The following is a 20,847-nucleotide window of genomic DNA, read 5'->3' as shown; positions in this document are numbered from 1 at the left end:
TCTGTGTCTATGTGCACACCCAGAAACTTGAAACTGGAGACCCTTTCCACGCACTCCCCGTTGATGCTGACAGGCTGCAGCTCGGACTTCCTCCTTCTGAAGTCAACTACCAGTTCTTTTGTTTTGGTGGTAACCACTGCTCCTCCCTGCCATCTCCAAAATTCAATTCAATTTTATTTATAAAGCACCAAATCTCATCAACAGTCACCCCAGGAAGCCTTATACTGACCCTATAAAAAGGGTACACACTTATTTAAAGATCATTGTTTTAGTTTGGATGTTTTTCCGTCTTATGCCTTTAAGAATATCAAATTCAATATGAACCTTAGTGGTTCTGGGAGGTACTAGAGAATTTTTTTACCCTTTTCTTACTGAATTGAACTGGAATTCCCTATCTTTTGCATATACTGTCTTAAGTTTCATTTGTAAATTGCACTATTTTGAAAAAAATAAAATAAAATAAAAATAAAAATAATGAGGTTTTAATAAGAAAAAAAGGCTCTTAACTCAATGAAAACACCACAGAGCATCTTTTGGACATTATTTCAATACATTTATTGAAAATGAAACAGGACAGCGAAAGCACATTGCTGAGATGTAGTTTTCAGAAAGAGGTGATGTTAAAAAATATAGAGCACAGAAGTAACTGACCATATAATAGTTCATATCTGCTATGACGATGATCAAACAGTAAGTTAGGTGACACAGAACAGCAGCTGTTTCAGACATTTGCCTTTTTTTGGGAGAGGTTGATCTTGTCACCCAGACTCAGGGCCATCCCCTGTGGAACAAAGGAAAGAGGGTTAGCTGCGACACATGCTACATATTAGCATATTTAAAATACAGTGAAATCCATCAGCATTTGGAGATTAATAAATGCAAATTTTTTGTTAACTGCGTGCATTTAAGGATGAAAGTCCACACTTGGGGTACTTTAGAGAGGCAAAAACTGTGTCACTGTGCAAATACTTGCAGAACTGATCAATTATTTCAAATCAAATCAGTCATGTGATATTTTTACAAATGGATGCATTGCTTTACTGAGGGGAAATAAAGTCCACCTAGCCTTTACCTCTCAGATTCTTAAGAGTTCACGGTGTGGCAGCTGTGACCTACCTGACTTTTAGCTCTAATGCGTATGTGTCCATTGACAGGTGCATCGGGCCCCAGGTGGAAAGGCTTCTCAATGCTGACATTAGCCAGGGCATCTTCTCCAAAGATAGAACGAGCATAAAGGTTGGCCGCCATGAAGCCACAGAAGCCAGACAGAGCCTTGTTTATGAGAGAAGAACGTTGGTTAAGAACAACAAACAACATCACAGTATCTGCACATTCATCTTATAAGGAAGCACTGGCATGTCTTATGTTTACATATATTCTTTATATAGTCAGCACAAGAAACTATCCTGCTATACGGCCGCTAATGATTCTTTCCGATGTGCACTGGTGCCAAAAATTTTAATTACCCTTGTTATTTGTATTTGGGAAAGCTGCCAAGATTTAAAAGGTTGTTTACTTTCCTTAGTCTGTGGTTTACAAAATGTTCTCATACCAACCTTTTCAGGAGTCAAACACTTCATGTTGGTGGACTTGAGGATATGCTGGAGATACTCGTTCAGCTCAGTGATGTTGGTGTTCACTGTCACCTACAATAAAGAAAGGACAATCAGTGCTCAATGTTAGTTGAATGTGCATCAACTAAACCCATTTAAAAAAAAAAGAGAGAGAGAGAGAGAGAGAGAGAGAGAGAGAGAGAGAGAGAGAGAGAGAGAGAGAGAGAGAGAGAGAGAGAGAGAGAGAGAGAGAGAGAGAGAGAGAGAGAGAGAGAACTTTTAACATGTCCCACTTTTTGCAAAACGAGTCAGCTTTCAGGAATGTGTTTTAACCCCTTAAGTTTACCTTGTTTTCCCACTCAAACTCTGCCCACATCTGTCTGAATTCTGCATCAGTGCAGGAGGCTGGCTGGATGTAGTCCATGATGTCAATATGGATGTCGCTGAGGACAACGCAGTTTCTGTCGCTAGCAGCTCCTGACACATCGTAGACTGAAAAGAAGAATCCAGACATCCCCACAATTAATTTAAAAAATGCATTTAGAGAAAAAAAAGAAAGAAAAAAAAGGTGTGACTTGAGATGTGATGCTAAAAATAGTCAAAAATTCTTTTACCGATGTTTCCAAATATAATGCCATTCTCTGTTGATGCCACCTTCACATTGGCCTTGATGTTAGCAAAATCATGAGGTGCCAGAGTTAAAGGTGAAGGCTTCTCAACCAACTTAAGATCGCCTGCAGGACAGAAAGTTGAATTACATTATAGTAGAAACCCAAATGTGTACAGCCTAAATGAGAGAAAAAAAAACATATTTTCACAGAAGTTGAAAAAACTACACTAACCTAAAGTGGCCAGCTCAAGTGTGCAGTTCTGAAGAGTATCACTGGTCTGATTGACCACCAGCACATCCAGCACAATGTCATACTGGTTCACATGAACGTAGGCTTCAGCATAGACTGGATCTGAGAAGCCCGTCAGCTGGGTCACCTAAGTTGGACAAAATGCATTCATTTAATGATTAATAAACAACCTAGTACAAGCACTCCCTAAACACTAGTTTATTATCTTTTAATAACCTATTAAAAGCAAAGCATGTGCACAAGAAGGGCTTCAGCAGCGGTTGCTGCCATGTTGCCAATAATATGAAATAATATGAACAGTAAATAAGTTAGACTAAGCCGTAAACTTGAAATGCACGCAAACAGCAATAATCAGTCCCTTTCCCTCTTTTTCTGTTCAAAAGCACTACTCCAACATTATCTCTCACATTAATTTCCAGTTTCCTTTTATGGAAAGGCTTTTAGGGGTTAAGTATGGTGCACCTTGTTGAGTTTCGATGCCAGAGGATCGGCGGCCTCCTTCCTCTGAGTGTTGCCCATAGCAGCCAGCAGGCTGAGCTGGAACTGGTCCTCCTTGGAAGTCATCTCATTTTTGGCCGTGAGCTGCATGAAGGATATTGGATCGTCGGCCTGGACCGTTACATTGCGTTTCTCAGACTCTTTCTGTAGTCAGAAGAAGAAACACATGTGGTTATTTTTGGAGGAAATAACAACCCCAATGGAACAACAACAAAAGTATCTATAATGTAGTCTAGTATAGTGAAAATAACACAGCATAGCAAGTTACAAAAAAGACATAAGAAACAGTTGTTCAACAGAAAGAGAATAAAAACAGATGTTATTGTGCAGAACTAAGAGAAACTGGAAAGACAGAGACAATGCTGCTGTCAAGAGAAACTGGTGCACTATAAAAAAAAAAAAGTTTTCCATCAGTCCCAAAAGTCTTATGTGTATACACATCAGGTTTAAATGATCATCTAGGGGTGTGATATTACTACACTCCTCCTTAGACCTATCAGGGTGCAGGCTCTTGAAAACAAAAGTTGGCTTATAAACAAATCACAGGTTTCGTATTAAATTTGGCACCAAAAATTTGCTCATTTTCTGTGTAACGAGGTTGGTGAGTTTTAGGTCAACTTTCATTACCTTCTGTGACAGCTTCTCTTCCTCCAGCCTGACAGCCAGCATGTGTGACAGGGATCTGCGACACTCCTTGTTGAAAATGTCATTCATAAGTGGTGAACACTCTGACAGGACCTTCAGGCACAGTGAGATGCGATCCACATCGTCGTCTGTAATTGGCTTCTTGGGCAGAGAGCACTTACCCAGGTGCAGCACAGTGACCATGATCAACATGGCCTCTGCAACAAAAGACTGCAAGGGGGGGCACCAAGACAGCAGGGGTCAGAAGAAGCAAAGGTAGGGCAAATTATTAAAAGTACTTTTATTGAAATGAAGGAAGAATAACTTACATTTTGCTTCTTTTTATCTTGAACAAGAGCAACATAGCGCAAAGCCACTTTGGTCAGCGTTGTGGCCAAAGAAGCTGCCACATAGAAGTCTCCATCCATTAGGAAGCCTCTGAGTGGAGGTCTGGAACAACAAATTCTTAATGAGCGAGGTGGATGGAAAATTCAGCACAATGAAGGGTATACAGTGTTAGCAAAATGCTTTTCCTCCATGATGTCCAGTGTTTACCTGTCTTCCTCCTTCTTTGAAGGCCTGGAGGAGCTGAGGGCACTCTGTGTCACATAAGTGCCCATTTCTGTCACAAGTTTCTGAGCTGGAGCTGCGCTCACTTCATCTTCTGGCTTCACCTCACCGGTCTCCTTCTTAATCTCATTCTCCACAATTGGGATCTGTCCCGGGGAGAGACAATTATAAACGTTTTAATCAAAATAGCGTGCGTTACTTGTAATTCTGACAACAATGAACAAACATACCTCTCCCAAGGACCTGCGAACTTCTGTCATCACACTCTGGATGTCTTCCTTGGTGCTGCAGTATTCTCCTAAGATCCACAGTGCCCCCCTGTAAATCCTGAAACAGGACAATTGTGATGAACTTTATAAACAATCACAGTGCTACACAATCAAAGAGTAAGTAGTGACTTCCCTTTAGCAAGCACAGCCTATACAATGGTTTCTTAACCACGAATTGACTTTCATCTGCTCTTTAGACTCATCAGGATTACTTACTTGACAGTTCTGATGGCATGAAAGACTTCCAGCATCTTCTCGATGATCAGGGGTCTCAAGTTGTCAAACCTCTGAATGGCTTCCCGCACAAACTCCAGCACATCGGCAGCAGCTGCCTCATTAGTGTCACTCAAGAATTCCATCAGCTGTAAAACATCAACATATAGAAAATGTTTTATTTTAAAGACCATTTATGATAAAAATGTATATTTAGAAATCTAAAGATATCACGAGAATCTTAAAAGGAAATAAGAGGAAACTCACCACAGGTATGACATTGGCTGCCATGTCAGGAAAACGCACGCTACACGAGTGGAGGGTGCGCACCAAGAGCTGCCTGTACTTATCAGTGTCTTCATGCTCTGTTACGTTGTTTGTTTTGATCACCTCTTTCTTCAAAACAATCACCAACTAGCAGCCAGACAGAAGTCACTACTTTAACACTGTATTCCAGTTTTTCTAGGTGTCAATGCAAAAACAAAAAAAGCAACAACAAAAATACACAAAAGCTGCAAATGTCAACAGACCTCTTCTACATTACGGGATGAAACAAGGTCCAGCGCCAGCTGTAAGGTCTTCTTTCTGACTTCCAGGTCAGGAGTGCTTAGAACACGCAGGATGTCCATCACAAGGTCCTGAATGAAAACGTATTAGTGAGACCCAATTTTTAACACAGTTGGTACTGACACATAACAATTTTTGTATATTTTCTAATAAATTTTATGATCTCAAAAAGACTTCTTTTGGGTACCATTCCTTTCCTTTTATGGTTTCTGTAGTGAAAGAGCCACTAACAACTTTATTTGTTAAGTGCTAGAAAAACTAATAAAAGCCACTATGAGACGTACCTGGAGCACACGCTCATGAGTGGGATGCTCCTTCAGTTCGATGAGACGATCAAGAACGATCAGTTTCACATTATTGTCACTCTCCTTGATGATCAAATCAATGTAGCACTGGGCAGCAGCCTAGAGTCCAACAAAGCACAGAATGCATACAGGCTTTAATAAAGCAAAGATACCAATCTATCTAAACGTAATACAATGTATAAAGCACTGTATAAATGATACAAGACATACACACAACCACTGAAACACTGATGACGTACCTTAATGGCTGTGGGAGCGCTGGAGAGTGTTACAAGGGTGCCAGCAGCCTCATACTTAACCGCCGGGCTGGAAGACTGCAGCAGGTTGTAAATGCAACGGATAAAACGGGCACGCTCAGAAGGGTTAGCATGGCAAACCTAACAGAGGGGAAAAAAGAAAAACAACAAGAACTTGGATGTGAAATCATCCATTGTGCTAAAAGGTTTAGATATGACCACCACAAGCTGTGACTCACTTTGTAAATCAGCTCCACAATAACCAGCTGGAGGATGTCTCCAAAAGTGTGAACTTGGTCAATACATGTGCTGAGGTAGTCCAGAGCTCGATCCTGCAACATATAAATGCATGAATGACAAGGTGTGAGATAGACCTTTGGCATATTTACTGTATGACTAAAAGTAAAAGTAGAAACAGTAAGAAAAGAACAGACAATATGCTACAGACCTGGTCTGCATGAATCAGCATCATGAAAGCATTTCTCTTACAGCTGGCATCTTTCTCATTGACCAGGAAATCATGGATCAGCTCTGGAGCATCTGGGATGAGATGTTCAAAGTTCCTACAAAACAAACAGAGCTGGTTGTTGTTCATGATGAATACAGTTCAAAATTTATACGTTATAATATTTAGCAGCTAGTACCTGTAGATTGTGTAAATGGCCAGGACAGCGTTACGGCGCACATAACTGTGGCGGTGCTCCAGGCAGGCCCGGATCGCTGGCATGAGAGGCTCAAGCAACTCAGACTCCTTCAGCTTGCACAGGAAACGCAGAGTGGAGCCACGGATGAACTCATTGGGATGCTGCAGGTCCTGAAATAGAAGAAATATTTAAAATTAGAATTGCTGAACTGATTTTTTTTTAACCTTTAGTTTTCCCCCATTGCTATAGTTATGCAGTAATAAATAGTGTAACCTGATGTGTATATTTAAAAATGCACTGTTTATAGCAGCTGATAGTATATCACTTAGATTACCTTCCTGTAGGCATCACAGACCAGGATCATCTCCTGAAGGAGTTTGCCATCAGGAGTTGTTTTGGGAACAATCTCCCAGAAAACCAGCAGAAGCTTCTTGATGGTGTGGTCTTGAAGCGGCAGCACAAAACGGATTATAGTCATCAGCAGTCCCGGCAACTTCTCGCCATTCAGGATCATGATGATGACCTTCTTCAAGGCTTCAGTTTTGGCCTTGATCTCTCCCTTTTCTAAAGAAAGATTATTATATTTAGCATAGCAATCAGTTATTATTTAAACTAGTCTTCATCGAATTAAATTCATCTGATACTAAACTTCACCAAAAACTCTCAAAGGACGTTGTGAGGTTTTACCCCCCAAAGGACACTGACTTATTTGCACGTTAATGCAAAAAAAGTTAAACCAATCCTAATCAAAGCTTGATGTCATACATCAACAATGCTTCTTTGAATCAAAATTAATCTATAAAAAAAGATTTGAACTGTTTTTCCCCTAAACCAGACATTATATAATGGCCTATAAAAATAACACTCATACATCACAAATGCATTAAGATGTAGAAAAAAGTGGAGAAAGGCTATTTTTCCCTTTGTACTGTATATTGAGGTAAGTTATTAAACTTTACAGCAAATGGTTACCTAGATCTGCCTTTAGGCTGACTTCAGAAGGGGGCTCTGAGTCTGAGGCAACATTGATCAGAGTGTAACAAACGTTCTCTGCAGCCGTCATTTTGCTGCTGTGCTTGTATCAGATTAGAAGAATCCAAATGTATGTTGCTCACTGGATAATACCTATGAAAACAGAAAAAGAACAGATTTCGTCAGTGATGGAGAAAACATTTACACTGGTGAAAAAATCTCAGTGAAGTCAAAACTAACCTAATCTCATGGAATACGTTTGCCAGTTCTTCCTCTTTGTTTATGCTAACTATGATCATCAACATGTTTCCACACAAGATAAAAGCACATAGATTTTATACACACAATTTGATAAAGTCCTATACTTATAATTGATCTATATCTGAAATAAAAGCTGTGGTAGTTTGAGTTAGTCAGATCAAGTTGTTGCCTTTTTGTACACATTTTTTTCTGTTTCCAAATAGCATTTCCCTGGTAATCTGTGGTAGGATAAATTTGTCCTAGAATTTCTCTTGTAGATATTCAGAAACTACAGCACATCAGTCCACTCCCTTAATAGCTCAGCTGCACTGGGTACAGTTTTGGATAAATGTTAAACTTATATTACACATTCTTAAGGCCCTCTGTGGATTTGGTTGCACTATATATCGAAATCTTTTAAATCTGTGATATTTTGCCTTCAAGTCATTGAGGTCATCCTCCCAACAACTGCTCAAAGTGCCATCTTCTCACCTAAAAACTTATTAAGGTGACTGGACCATCGTTATTGCCCCTAGTCGATGAAGCAGTCTGGCTTCCCGGACAAGAACCTCTAAGGTATACCCAATTTCAGCTGCTTTTAGTAGAGTTCATCATGATTTGGCCAAACGTATTGCAAATGTTTTCCATTGCTTTTTGTGCGTGTGTGGATGTTTTTACCAATATTGAAATCTAATTATGTTTTTATTCTTAGTTTCTCGCTTCTCCTTAACTGCAGTTTTATTTTGCCGTCTGTTTTTGTGAGTTCCATGTTTTTAGTTGGGTTCTAGGAGACCTGTATTACAAATGAGTGTGTCAGTAAAGCACTTTGTGCTAACTTCTGTTGCTTTAGAATTTAGCTATAGAGCTACAACTGAATTGCAAAACATACTACTAGCTGAAACCTGGAGAACCAGGTGATTGGTGTTCAGTCTACGTCTGGATTAAACCTGAAAACGACAATTACTTCTCAAAATTAAAGTCAGATCAAAGTTTTCAGCTGCTTTTTACGGAAAATCTTGGTTGCCTTCATCACAAAACAGCATAAGCTAACAAGTCAAAAAATAGTGACACGCAGCTAATAAGCTTTCTAACAGGTTAAATGGCGTTACATGCGTAAAGACAAAAATGCTAAAATAGCAAGGTTTTGCTCATTTTTATTAGTTAGTTGTCCCCAAAGCTGGTTTTTCTAGGTTAAAACACAGAACCAACTGCTGACTATCAAGAATTAGCTGACAGGAGTTTAGCTTTTGCTTCGGTTAGCAATGAAATGGAGGACAGTAACGTTAGCTAACGAGCTTATGAGTTACCACCAGACAGCGAAACAAATGTCACTCATGTTGGTTAAAAATAAGTCCAAAAACCTACCTATCTGCAGGACTATTATCCTCCCAGGTGACCTTCGATGTGCAGTTTGAGATATTTACATCTGTAAAATTTCTCAAAAGCTCCCGCAGGCGAGCTCTCACTCCCTCGGCTCTGCACTACTTCCTAGTGACGTGGAAGATTACTTTACCGAGAGCCACATCACTGCTACCGTGCGCCACAAGGCTCAAACCGAACGCCTGTGCAACACAAACGCAAAAAAATGAAAAAATAAAATAAAATAAAATCAATCAGTAAACAAAAAGAAAATCTAACAAGCTGGTCCTCTCTTTCTGCTTAACAACAACACGAGAAAGGCCGTTAATCTTATACTGCCAACTTTAAATGAATATATTGTTATGTATGTTGTCTGTCACCTTGTTTCTATGGTTGAGATACGTTTACTTTTTTAAGCTGTTTTGTAAGTAAGTAAGGCATTATAGTTAACTAAAATTAAACTAAAACAACACAATGAATAAATAATTCTTGCCCTCATAAACATGAAGCAATAATGTTGAGTGAAATGCAAATGAAATATATAAAATCAACAGTTTATGTATCCAAATAATGAATCATTAAGAAAAAAGTAATGGGTATAAACTGAATGCATACCAATCAAGTACATTTAATTAGACCATATTCCATTAAATTTTACATTTTACATTTTACAGTTATGTAAGAAATTACGCGGAACACATACTTAAAATCAAATTATTAAAGTTAGCATTTTGGGGATAAATATTTTTTGACAGTAGATTTGTCAACGAATTTAAAAAAATAAAAACTATAGTTTAGTTTTTTTTTTTTTAAATTACAATTATTTTGTCAACTTGGAAAGCTAACTAAAAATTTGGTTAAAAAGAAAAAAGAAAAAAAAGAAAAAGTGATGATGATGGCTTTGATAGACATGCTAATTGAGACTTTGGGTATCTACAGGTCTCCTTTCAAAAACATATGTGTTTTTTAATAGTAATACCCACCTGCTGAAGTCTGCCTAATCTCACCTTGATAAACCACCTACACACTACACCTACAAGAGCTGCTCAGGCATAGATAATGCGTGTATGGATGGACCCCGAATTAAAACACGAGTACCTTAACAATAACAGTATGCAGCACCCTCCAGTGGAAGGTTTTAGTGTTTACTTTAGTAACACATTGGATGGGCAGAGACTTGAGTGAATCATATGAGTGCCTCAGAATCTTCCATCCACCCATTATTATCACTTTTCAGTCATGCATCAATCAATGGCCAACAGCACCAAAGCAAAGAGACTATTAGGATATATTTTTAAAAATCTGAATACTTAATTATTTAATTATTAATAATTTCCATGACTGAAAGTGATTTTATACGCACAGATGGTGAATAGACAAGTCCCATTAAAAGTCTGTTAAACAGCAGTTATTTGGTCAGTAGGTTTATGGCAGAATAACGCCCAGTAAAAGAATAATGCTCCCATGTACAGTAACGTGGCACTGTTATTGTTACTTTTTGAGGTGTCAGGTTCTATGTGTTTATACACCACTTATTATTTATCTCTGGCTCTCTTCCACAGCATGTCTTTATGCTGTCTTCCTCCCCTCACCCCCAACCAGTATGGCAGATGGCTGCCTATCCATCAGCCTGGTTCTGCTGGAGGTTTCTTTCATTTAAAAGGGAGTTTTTCCTTCCCACTGTTGCCAAAGCACTTGCTCATAGGCGGTCATCTGATTGTTGGAGTTTTCTCTGTTTCCTCTGTATTCTCTAAGCCCTTTACCTTACATTATAAAATGCCTTGAGACAACTATTGTTGTGATTTAGCACTATATGAATATAATTGAATTGAATTAAATTGTCATATCAGGCTTTCACAACGCTGTTTTGCAAACTATCTGTTGTAGACGCCACAGTAGGCAAAATTGATCCCAACACTGATTAATTCCCACTTCCACAGACCCGTTTATTGCGCTAATTCAAACTGAAGCTGATAAAGAAGATTTATGGCTCAAGTTAAGAGCAAAGTACACTTATCACAAAGAGCCCTGCCAGCCAGGGAACAAAATACATGTTTGCTTCATACAGATGGATGATGAGCCTTTTGGAAATGATAAGTAATCATAGGATTGGCATTTAACACATATCCTGTTCAACGGGCATGCTTACTTTTGGGGCAGTAACGTCATATTGTGCCAGACCATTCAGATTAGCTTAAGAAGGAATATAAAAGGTCATTGTTACTTATATTTCACATAATCGTAGTTGCCAGTATAAGCGCTGACTTTCATTCATTTTGCTTGTGTGTATTTTCATGCAAAGCACAGTTTATTAAATTAAACAAACTCTGTCTGCACCTTGCCCTTCCACTGAGCTCCGCTGCAGAGACAAAGATGTAACCAATCAGGGCTACATTACAAATGCCTTCATTTTAAGGGGAAACACTTTAAGGGCTCTGTGACTGACTAAAGGAAACTGCAGTCATTATTAATATTATTAATGAAATGTGATTTTCTACTGTGTCGGTGGAAAAATGACAGAAATAGCAGCTCTAAGAATAGTCTGTTATGGCGTCAACATACTTTCTTCTGCATGATTAAGGTAACCTGAGACTGTCAGTTTAATTCATGGGACTTCAGCAATGCTTAGCAGTGGAAAGGAGTTTTTTAAAGGCCAATTTCTTGGTTTCTGCCATTCTTTGCACATTTGACATATTAATGAAAATGGGGAAATGCCTTCTGTGCAGTTCAGTGCAGGTGATCTCTACACAGTAATAGTAATTTAACCACAGCTCGCTCGAACCAGGAAGTCATTTTTTTTTTTAACTCAAAGAGATGTCTAAGCCTATCATCAGCTAAAAAGAAACAACAAAGCTCACAAGCTGGCTACAAAAAACAACCATCAGTATGGTTTTGTAACAAATGCTAAAACAGTTGAATTAAAACGTGAAAGGTTTTTAAGACCTAATCTTTTATAAATACCAGCAATCCTTGTCCCTAGTGAGACTTACAATTGTAATAACATAAAAAATAACATTAAAATAACATTTTTAAAAAACTACATTCAGCAGATTTTTGTAATTTTTAAGAATCTATATATGAATATAGATCTGTTTTCATCACTTGTAGTTTAAATCAGACATTATTTAAAATATATACAGTGAAATAAAGTACACTTGTATAAGCTGCACTTTGGAATTTGCAGTTAGGATTTTAACCTGTTTTGACTTTATTCACCATGCAGTAAAGGAGAAATTTACTGTGCAAAATTATGGTGAAAAAATTATTTGCCCTTGTTCTGATATCAGTCTGGAACACTGACTAATGTCAAAGAACCCAGAACAACATCTAAAGAACTGCAGGCCTCGCTTGCCTCAGTTAAGGTCAGAGTAAGAAAGTAAGAAAGAGGCTGTGCAAAAATGGCATCTGTGGGAGAGCTCCAAGGGGAAAACCACTGTTGAGCAAAAAGAACACAAAGGCTTGTCTCACACTTCCCAAAAAACATTTCGATGATCCCCAGCACTTTGGGGATTTTTTTTTCTTTAGGAGTGACTAGGTCAAAGTCTAGACTCCAATCTAATCAGGATGCTTTGGCATGACCTTAAACAGACCATTCATACTTGAAAACCCTCCAGTGTGGCTGAATTATAACAATCCTACAAATAAAAGTGAGCCAAAATTCCTCCACAGCAAACGCTTGATTGAGAGTGGATGTATCCACAGCTAAATAAATAAATAAATAAATAAAAAATTAAGGGAGTACTTAAATCACACATAAATCATAATGATTTAAATGTTCAAGATAAAAAAATTTTTTTTAACAAACGCTGTGTAATTTGTAAAAAATAAAATAAATAAATACATAATAAATGTTAAAAATGGTCCGAGTGCCCCTTAAATGTTTTAGCGGCATAATTTTGTATATGTCTACATTACGTCCGTGGATAATGGGTGATATTCACTGTTGTTTGGTTTAGCCTGATCAGATCGATAAAATCGAGAATCGATTGAGCTAAAGACAGGCAAACCAAACGATCACAGTGCAAGTCGATGGATCCAACGACTGCGAAAAGCAGCGATGACATTTTAACCAGAAGACCAAAACAATTTCGGCGTCGTGCAGTATCATTTTATTTAAATTAAATTACATTTATTTGTATCTAATAATAAGCGAGAGAGGAGAAAGAGTCAACACTACAAGAAACTCTGCGTTAGTGGGTTTATTTATGAAGCGAAGACTTCCATGAAGCCTTTGCCACACATATAAGATGAATAGTGAACTAACAAAGACTTCCCGTGCACACAAGGGATGCAGACAAAACAAGTAAACTGCATTGTGGGACATCCTGCGATGGAAATTTAACAGTTTTCCTCGCTATATTATATTCTAATGAGCTTCTTCTGTCTAATCGTACACTGCTAATATTGGGTTATAAAGTCTCAGGATTGGTTCGGTCTGTGGGCTCAGCGCTCCACATCGCAAAAATAAGCCATGCAGTGTGAGTTGTGGCCTATAGCCGGCGACAGAGAGCCCCATTTCTGTAAAAACAACATCTCACCTTCTTTCTTTAGTCCAAGTGCTGGAGCACGTTTGAGTGACCATGGAGTGCGTTTGCTGTCATGTAGTTGAGCGTTAATACGGCGTGAATAGCAGGAGAGGGGGACTTTCGCGTGGATACGAGGAGCCACAGTCGAGCCATGGCTGCACGGGAGGAAGGAGAGGTTTTGCACAGTAAAACAAGGCACCACGACGGAGCTGGAAGTGTAAACAGCTCAGAAGGCTTCAGGAACGGCTATGTGAAGAGCTGCGTCACCCCCCTGAAACAGGACCATCAGAGGGGATTTTTGTTTAGCGTGTGCAGGTTTTGCAACGAAGACATTCTCAGCTCCAAACTGTTAAAGGTCTCTGCCCTGTACGTGGGCGCTTTTGTGATTTTCGCGGTCTCCTTTCTAATTTCCAGGAGCTTGCAAAGTGACTCGCTTTGGGATTTGCGGACTTTTTTGTCGGGCTTCTCCCAGTCCATCAGTCCTTTATTCAGCATAGGATGTGCTTTCTTCTTCCTGACACTTTACCTGAGGAGGAAAAAGAAGGAGAGCACCAAATGCTGGCTGGTGTCACTGCCAGCATCGTGTTACCTCGGGGATTTTTTGGTCTTGCGGTTTTTACAATGGGGAGAGGACCAGCACCAGATGCAAATGGTGGGCAGGTTGTTATTCGTGTTGGGATGTGTGGGTCTGCTCACGCTGATCCCAACGCTAAAACTCAAACACAGTGTTCTCATACTGGTTTTTGCCAGCGTTGTGTGGCTTGTTTCTTTCACAAGTTTGAGCGGTCTGCCCGCACTGCTCAGACCGCTCTTTGCCTGCTTTGCGGGGGTTTCTGGCTCCCTGTTGGGGCTCTGCTTTGACCGCTACTACCCGTCGAGGGAAGCACCGAGTGGGATTTCCAGCGCGGAGGAAAAGGTCCCTGTGATCAGACCTAGGAGAAGGTCCAGTTGCGTGTCGCTGGGGGAGACGTCGACCAGCTATTATGGCAGTTGTAAAATGCCTCGCAGACCTTCGTTGCCCTGTATATCCAGAGAGCAGGTAGGTCTCCCCCCTGCAGGACCACGTCTGTTGCTGCTGTTGTTGTTGTTGTTGTTGCAAAAGTAGGCCCACTGTTCATCCACAGCTACTCTGAGTGCACATGTGCACAAGTTGAAAGCACAATACTGTATCACTAAAGCCCACACAGAGCATTTACAAAAGTCACTTTGGTAGAATTTGTTTTCCAAATTCAATATGGTTGCTGCAGGTTGCTTCTAACACGTATATAATATTCTTATATTAATGCTAATAATCTGTGATCGATAATGTCAAGCAAATGGCCAAAACCCCGATTTTAACCCTGAAACACAATGCTACCATTGGTTTGAAGTGCACTCGGATACAAAACTTAGGCAGTGCTGTCTCTCCACATTTTCGTGGGAATGTCCTCACCGAAGAGCTCGTGTGGCACACAAGCCATAAAATGCAAGTGCACGTCAACATCCTCCTGGCAGCATAACAGCACAGCCAGCAACAAAGCAAGTGATGTGGGCTCAGTCCCACATGACAAACAGTCAACAACACAAAATGATGGCGAGCGCGCACTGGCATCTTTCAGTGTCCACAATCCCACAGCAGAGCCTGCGGTGCTCCTTTCCACTTTGCAGCACTTCTGAAAACTGATACACCCACATGGAGTGATATGCGTACAAAATGAAGACTATCAGGTTGCATGCAATATGTTGGGAGCAAACAGCTTACGCCGCCCGTCGCCTTAATTTAAGTGTAGGCAGTGTAGACAAATGCCAGCATTATTGTTGCCAGTGCTATTCTTTAGTGGATGCCAAGCCATCAGTTCACACACATTGTTTTGTGTCCTTCGAGGTTTGTTAGAAATGATAAGAGAACTAAAAATATATGTCCAGTTTGTCTCAGTTGTGCTATTTCCAGTAGTTGTTTTTAACCTCATTGTGTTGTGTGCCGTTAGAAGCCTGATAGTCACATTGCACTAGGCCTCAAACAGAGCACCGAAAAGTTGAATGCACCTTGTGTGTTGCTGAAAATGATGGAGAAGTGAATAGTTACATGGTAGGTTGTAATATCTGTGAATTAGGCTTTGGGATTAAGGCCTCAGCTCCAGCATTTGTCAGCTTCTCATTATTATTATTTATAAGAACTGACCTTAAATATTTTTGGGAAAAATATTTGAATAGAAGTGGAAATTTGCAAAGTCAACCCAACAAAAGCAAAGAACTGTTGCCTCGCTGTGTGCCTGCAGTTAGTTTTTAGGCTTTTTGCTGATAGGAATTTAATTTAAAATTACTGGGCAATACTGCTTTCAGCTAAAAAGTAAAAACGGGACACTGATTGCAAATTAACAAATTAATAATAAACTTTAGTTCCCACATGTTATCATCACAGTATCCTGGCCTCTCTTCCAGTGAACACTAAAGCAAAGAGTTTTTCTTTGTGACTAGAAGAGACAAACAGCTTAAGTGCTCTCCATCTGCTGCGTGGACACATGCCAGTCAGGTGAATTAAAGCCTGGATTGCCCGTTAGTTGTCAATGTGTGAGTGAGTGTGTAGTGAAGAGCTATCAGGGATGTTTGTGTCTGTTTTATATTGCACATAAGTAATAATTAATGATTTAAAGACCTGACCGTTTCTGTGTCAGATGCAGATTAAAAAAAAATAAAATACAGAGACAGATAAAAACACTCAGGGTTCATTGGTAATGTCAAACACGTTATTTATTTTCACATAACAGTTCAGTTCATAACAGTTCTGCATTTCTGACTAGGGTACTGGTTTCTGTCTTTCAGTTGCAAAGACAGGAGGTTGTTTTTCTGTTTGCAGCAACATGTGGTTTTCAATATAAAATGTCTATCGCCTTGGGAAAACCGATTTAAAGTTCAACCCCAATGCAGACACAAGTCAAGATGCTCTGGATCAGAACTACAGACATGAGTGTGCGACTAGAGTCAGACTAAAGATATTCAAATTGTGCTTTCAAATCTCAAAACAGAACATTAGAATCATTGTCAGATCACAGTTGCATGCTATCATGCTCCCTCATCGCACGCAAAACTGCATGTTGATTTGAACTATTATGTACTTTATTAGCGCTAACTTCAGCATCAGTGCTTTTTGCACCATCATGTATAACAGTTCCATTAATGAAATGGGGCTCGTCAGGGCTTAAACCCACGGCCAACAACCTTTAACAAAACAGATAATGATGTAAACACAGCTTCCCTTTTTTAAATCTCTGATAAAAGAGCGTTTTATAACTGTGGCAGTGCAGAAAATAATGGAGCAGATAGAGGACATTCCAGTTGATGCGTCACATTTCTCCGTATGTTTTTTTTATTTGTATTTTTACATTATGATACTCCTTGTGTAAAAAAAAGAAAGAAAAGGATGTAGCGCACAACAGTGGCTGTTTTTTGTCATCAAGTGGAATTTTGCAAAGTTGAGACTCATCTATATCCTGTGTTTGGTGACTTTAGCGGGTTCTGTCAGAAAAATCAAAAACAGCCTTTAGTCTTTCTACAATACATCTATTCACAATAGTAGGAAGCTTTTTTTAAAGTCATGATTGAACTAGCAGATATGCTCTCAATAACGCGCCATTGTTATTAGTCTTGTTCCATCATGAATACCCTTAAAAAAGGCAGCTTCAGACAGTGCAACTCCTAAGAGACACCACAGTCAGATATATATTTATACCTTTTTAGGCGCATGTTTCTAACAACAATAAGTAGCAGATAATGAATAATGTTTAATTGGTGCTTACAATAAGTGTAAGTAAATCAAGGACATTTTCCATGTTTCTTTTCCACTGAGCTAATGTCACTGATGACAGACTTCCTAATTTGAAATGTGAATCTATTGAAACAAGATCCCAGCCGCTGTGGCATTATATTGCAATAGTAATGAGACAAGATTATATCCAGTGACGAAACAGAATTAGAAGAATTTTCCCTGGAAATTTGAATTAAATGCATAAAATAACAACTTTAGTGCTTTTAAGTTAACAATAATTAAAATAACTTAACATTGTAACTTGTAGGAAGTCTGCACGATAATGTCACATAATACCACTGAAAAATGTATATCACTATGTAACCATATTAGTTATTTCCATCCACTCTTGGCTCTTCCTGTCACATGGAGCGCCACTAGCGAGCGCTCCGGCAGCGCTCGATGGGGTAATTTGTTTACATATTTCAGTTGCACGTCACCAGCGGATAGTATCTGCCTCTTCAAAGCCTGTTTGTAGTCAACGGTGTGGTTTTTCCTCAAGTGGGGGAAAAAGTGTGTCTTCACCCAGCAAAATTCCCGTGCTTTGTTAAAGTAGCTCCCTTTTTTGGTCCTAAATCATCATCGGAAGCTGACTCACAGCTCTTACGCTCAGATGTGCCTGGGCCTAAAAAGATAAAATATTAAAAAACAATTTGTGCAGTTTCCCTTTTCACCTTCTCCTTTTTGAGGAGTGCTGGATCTCCTCTAGTATGTAAAAAAAGCCAACCTTTAACTTGATTTTCATGGTATTGAGGTTCACAGAGAAGTGAATCTGGCAACTATGGCAACACGTCTGTTGATGCGGCCAAAAATCATACTTTAGTCAGCACCGTGTGTTTCCCTTTGCTTGAGATCGTTACTGCTGGATGTTCTGTCTTAGACACGTGAGGACCTCACAGTAGAAGGTATATGATTATAATCTGCCTCTGGGAGACAAATTCATGTACTACCTGATGAATGTTGAAAACAAAATGCTACACAGCACATGCTTGTGGCTACACGCCAGGTCCAGTGTGTTCCTTTTATCATTTGACTAGATATCCAGCTCTTATCACCAGATGTCGGGCGTGTTTATATAAAATTTCTTTCTTTGCTGTGTGTCCTTTCCAAGAGGTCCATGATGAGGTTGCAGAGTGCACAATGAAATAGAGTGTAATTGGACTTCCAGGAAGCAATAAAAAAAAAGCAAACGTTTCTAAAGTGAGAGATGTACGACGAGATGGTGTTGACATGGATCATTGGTCATATTAGAGTTATGTATGGTTTTTGACTTTTATGGGCTCGTTCCCAAAACTTTTTGATCACGCCTCATGAGAGGAGAGACATAATTTTGTGCTAAATCATTTTTTAAGTGTCTTTCTAGAACGTCTCTGATTTTGTTAAAGTTACACCACAACATATTTTCGTCAGACAGTAATAACTTCTTAACTTCTTTCAAATCACTGTTTATGAGCGAGAAAAATCATTTTTCTTTATGTTAGGGCATTTTTTACTGCCTTCTTTGCCTGTCTTCTCTTTCTTTAAGTTTTATTTTCAATTGCAAAGTAGTCAAATTACAAAAGTCTGTTTTTAAAAGTACCCTACTATTTAATCATTGATCTTTCTTTTTGGTATTTTTGGTATCACTAAGATAGAACTATAATGATGGTTTACAGGTGCCACAGATATATACTTCTATATCCATTTGGTTCATTATGCAAAGCCTTATTTTAATTTTACACCTCAAATGTATGTACATAACAAGTACTGTCTGTAATATGCACATTCTAGCAGATTTTCCTTAAATTGTGTAAAACAGTGTACATAGTTTTTTGGTGTGCAGATATTGTTTATGTAGCTGGCTCCCAAAATTTTATTTGTCTTGCTTTGCATTGTGTTTCCACCGTGGGCCTTACACTGGTGGAGGTGGAACAGTATGAGTAAAAACATGGTAATAAAAGCAGTTTTAACCTAGTTTTTCCCCCCCTAAAATCTCGTTTACAAATCACTTCTGTGAGTTAAATGTGAGGATACATTTATGAACATACTGTTTTAACCTTAAAGCTTTAAGATGTTTTTCTTTTAAAGTGTTATGTCAGCCACCAAGTATTGCTCACAAAGTCCCCAGTCACTTGAAGGTATTATTCCAATTTCTGGTACATTACAGTACCAGAAATTGGTTAACAATTGTGTAGAACTAGTATTTCTTTGATGTTTAGACAAAAGCCATCACCGTTGTTTCTTAAAGGTAAAGTTAGGAATTTTGGACTCCAGAGTTGCTGTAGAATAACTTGAATTGAACTTAGGGTATGCACTGCTATTACACTCCGTTGCAGTCCTGACAGAACCAAAGGCCGAGGAGTTATTCCTGTTCCTGTTATAGTTTTTTGAAGTCCGGTGCCTGGGGCGCATGCTTAATTGGTCCATTGCAATGTAAATTCTCTAGGAAAAGCCCCTAAAAAACCAGCAGGCATATCTGAAAGGAGTTTTGCCCTCACTGTCTGATGACAGAATCTATGTCGCTCTGACCGAAGCGGACCCTAGTGGACTGGGAGACATGGGTTTATTAGATAGCAAAAATCAGGATTTACAATTGTGTTCCCAATTAAATTTGGAATTAAAAATTCAATCATTCAGTCCCTAATTTCAGTTACCAAAAGTTGGCATTTGAAAATTAATGAAAAGGTTTGTAGTCATAAAAAATATTTGATGGAATACAATACAACAGCAAGTCAAGTATCATGACTGGCTAAAAAAGGAGCATCCTGGTTCGACAAATTGTTTAAGAATTGAAAAATCATGTTTGTGAATGGAAAATTGAATGTCCAGTCAAATATTTTTACCTTTTAGAAAATCCGATCACCTGATGTCTGAATGTGTAATCTGTATCAGTTTATACATTTCAATACTGCATCTAAAATGCAAAGTAAAGCTTTCTAAATAAAATCAGGAAAAGCTGAAGCCTTCTCTGACTCGGTGTCCATTTATGTGGAGTGGCAAAGTGTCCTGTACCACGGAGTTATACAAAGAAAATGAAGGAAGCATTTTGTTTTAGTAAACTACTGATTTGTAATTACTGGTTCATTGCCATAAGTGACAGGCTTTGGAAGAGCTTTATTTTGAAAAGACTGAACCTCCAAACAGGTGTAATATGTTAGCTACGTAACACCTCCGACTCTGAAGACATTTAAGCACATTCACGGTTCCACTCGTGTCCACTCAAATCATGAACTTTTTATTTTAACTGTATACTGTTTACTACCTTTGTAAATTTTATCTGTCATTTTTTAAATACTCTCAGGTAGTGGGCAAGCATAAAAATGAAATAGACTTTGCCGTTACAGCCTTACTTAATCTTTTGTCAACCGCAACTCTACAATTTAAATAGAATTGTACCAACTGCACTAGTGTCAGCGCTTCTTTGGGTAAGAAGCAAATGCAAAAATGAGAGGACATCATCAGGATTTCACCTTGAGTCAAAAAACTACTTTACTATTCTTGAAAGCCAATTTCTCAGCTCTCGCTGCTTGTGACTGTATGGGAACAGTTTCTGTTGTTAGTTGAGAACACGATTTTTTGTAATGTGTGATCCTTGAATGTGTCAGATTGACAAGATAGGAAAACCCTTTGTGGTTGCTGTCACCTTAA

The 20,847-nt window shown here is 38.9% G+C and overlaps 2 protein-coding genes across 3 annotated transcripts in view; one reads left to right on the top strand and one right to left on the bottom strand.

Annotated features, from left to right (window-relative positions):
* Positions 1–529: 529 nt before the first annotated feature.
* On the bottom strand, positions 530–9,076 carry copb1 (COPI coat complex subunit beta 1). Its single transcript, XM_026167354.1, has 22 exons — positions 8,917–9,076; positions 7,312–7,464; positions 6,674–6,903; positions 6,340–6,509; positions 6,144–6,258; positions 5,935–6,027; positions 5,699–5,836; positions 5,439–5,558; positions 5,118–5,225; positions 4,855–5,001; positions 4,591–4,736; positions 4,336–4,432; positions 4,091–4,251; positions 3,865–3,985; positions 3,539–3,766; positions 2,876–3,055; positions 2,396–2,540; positions 2,168–2,287; positions 1,900–2,045; positions 1,557–1,646; positions 1,117–1,272; positions 530–781 (listed from the first exon to the last, which is right to left on the bottom strand). The coding sequence occupies exons 2-22, from the start codon at positions 7,400–7,402 to the stop codon at positions 722–724; spliced, it is 2,862 nt and encodes a 953-aa protein (XP_026023139.1). The 5' UTR covers positions 7,403–7,464; positions 8,917–9,076; the 3' UTR covers positions 530–721.
* Positions 9,077–13,118: 4,042 nt separating this feature from the next.
* The window catches only part of pde3b (phosphodiesterase 3B), a 48,077-nt gene continuing 40,348 nt past the window's right edge, over positions 13,119–20,847 (top strand). Inside the window, exon 1 of one of the 2 annotated variants that reach the window (XM_026167329.1) lies at positions 13,119–14,475. In XM_026167329.1, coding sequence (XP_026023114.1) covers positions 13,588–14,475 — 888 coding nt within the window. In that variant the 5' untranslated portion in view covers positions 13,119–13,587. The remainder of the gene's footprint in view (positions 14,476–20,847) is intronic. The other variant, XM_026167321.1, reaches the window with a different exon arrangement.

This window comes from Astatotilapia calliptera, chromosome 1 (assembly GCF_900246225.1).
Source record: "Astatotilapia calliptera chromosome 1, fAstCal1.2, whole genome shotgun sequence".
In the NCBI taxonomy this organism is placed as follows: Eukaryota; Metazoa; Chordata; class Actinopteri; order Cichliformes; family Cichlidae; genus Astatotilapia; species Astatotilapia calliptera.
Note: the sequence above shows the minus strand (reverse complement) of the source record. Positions and strands in the feature narration are given on the sequence as shown.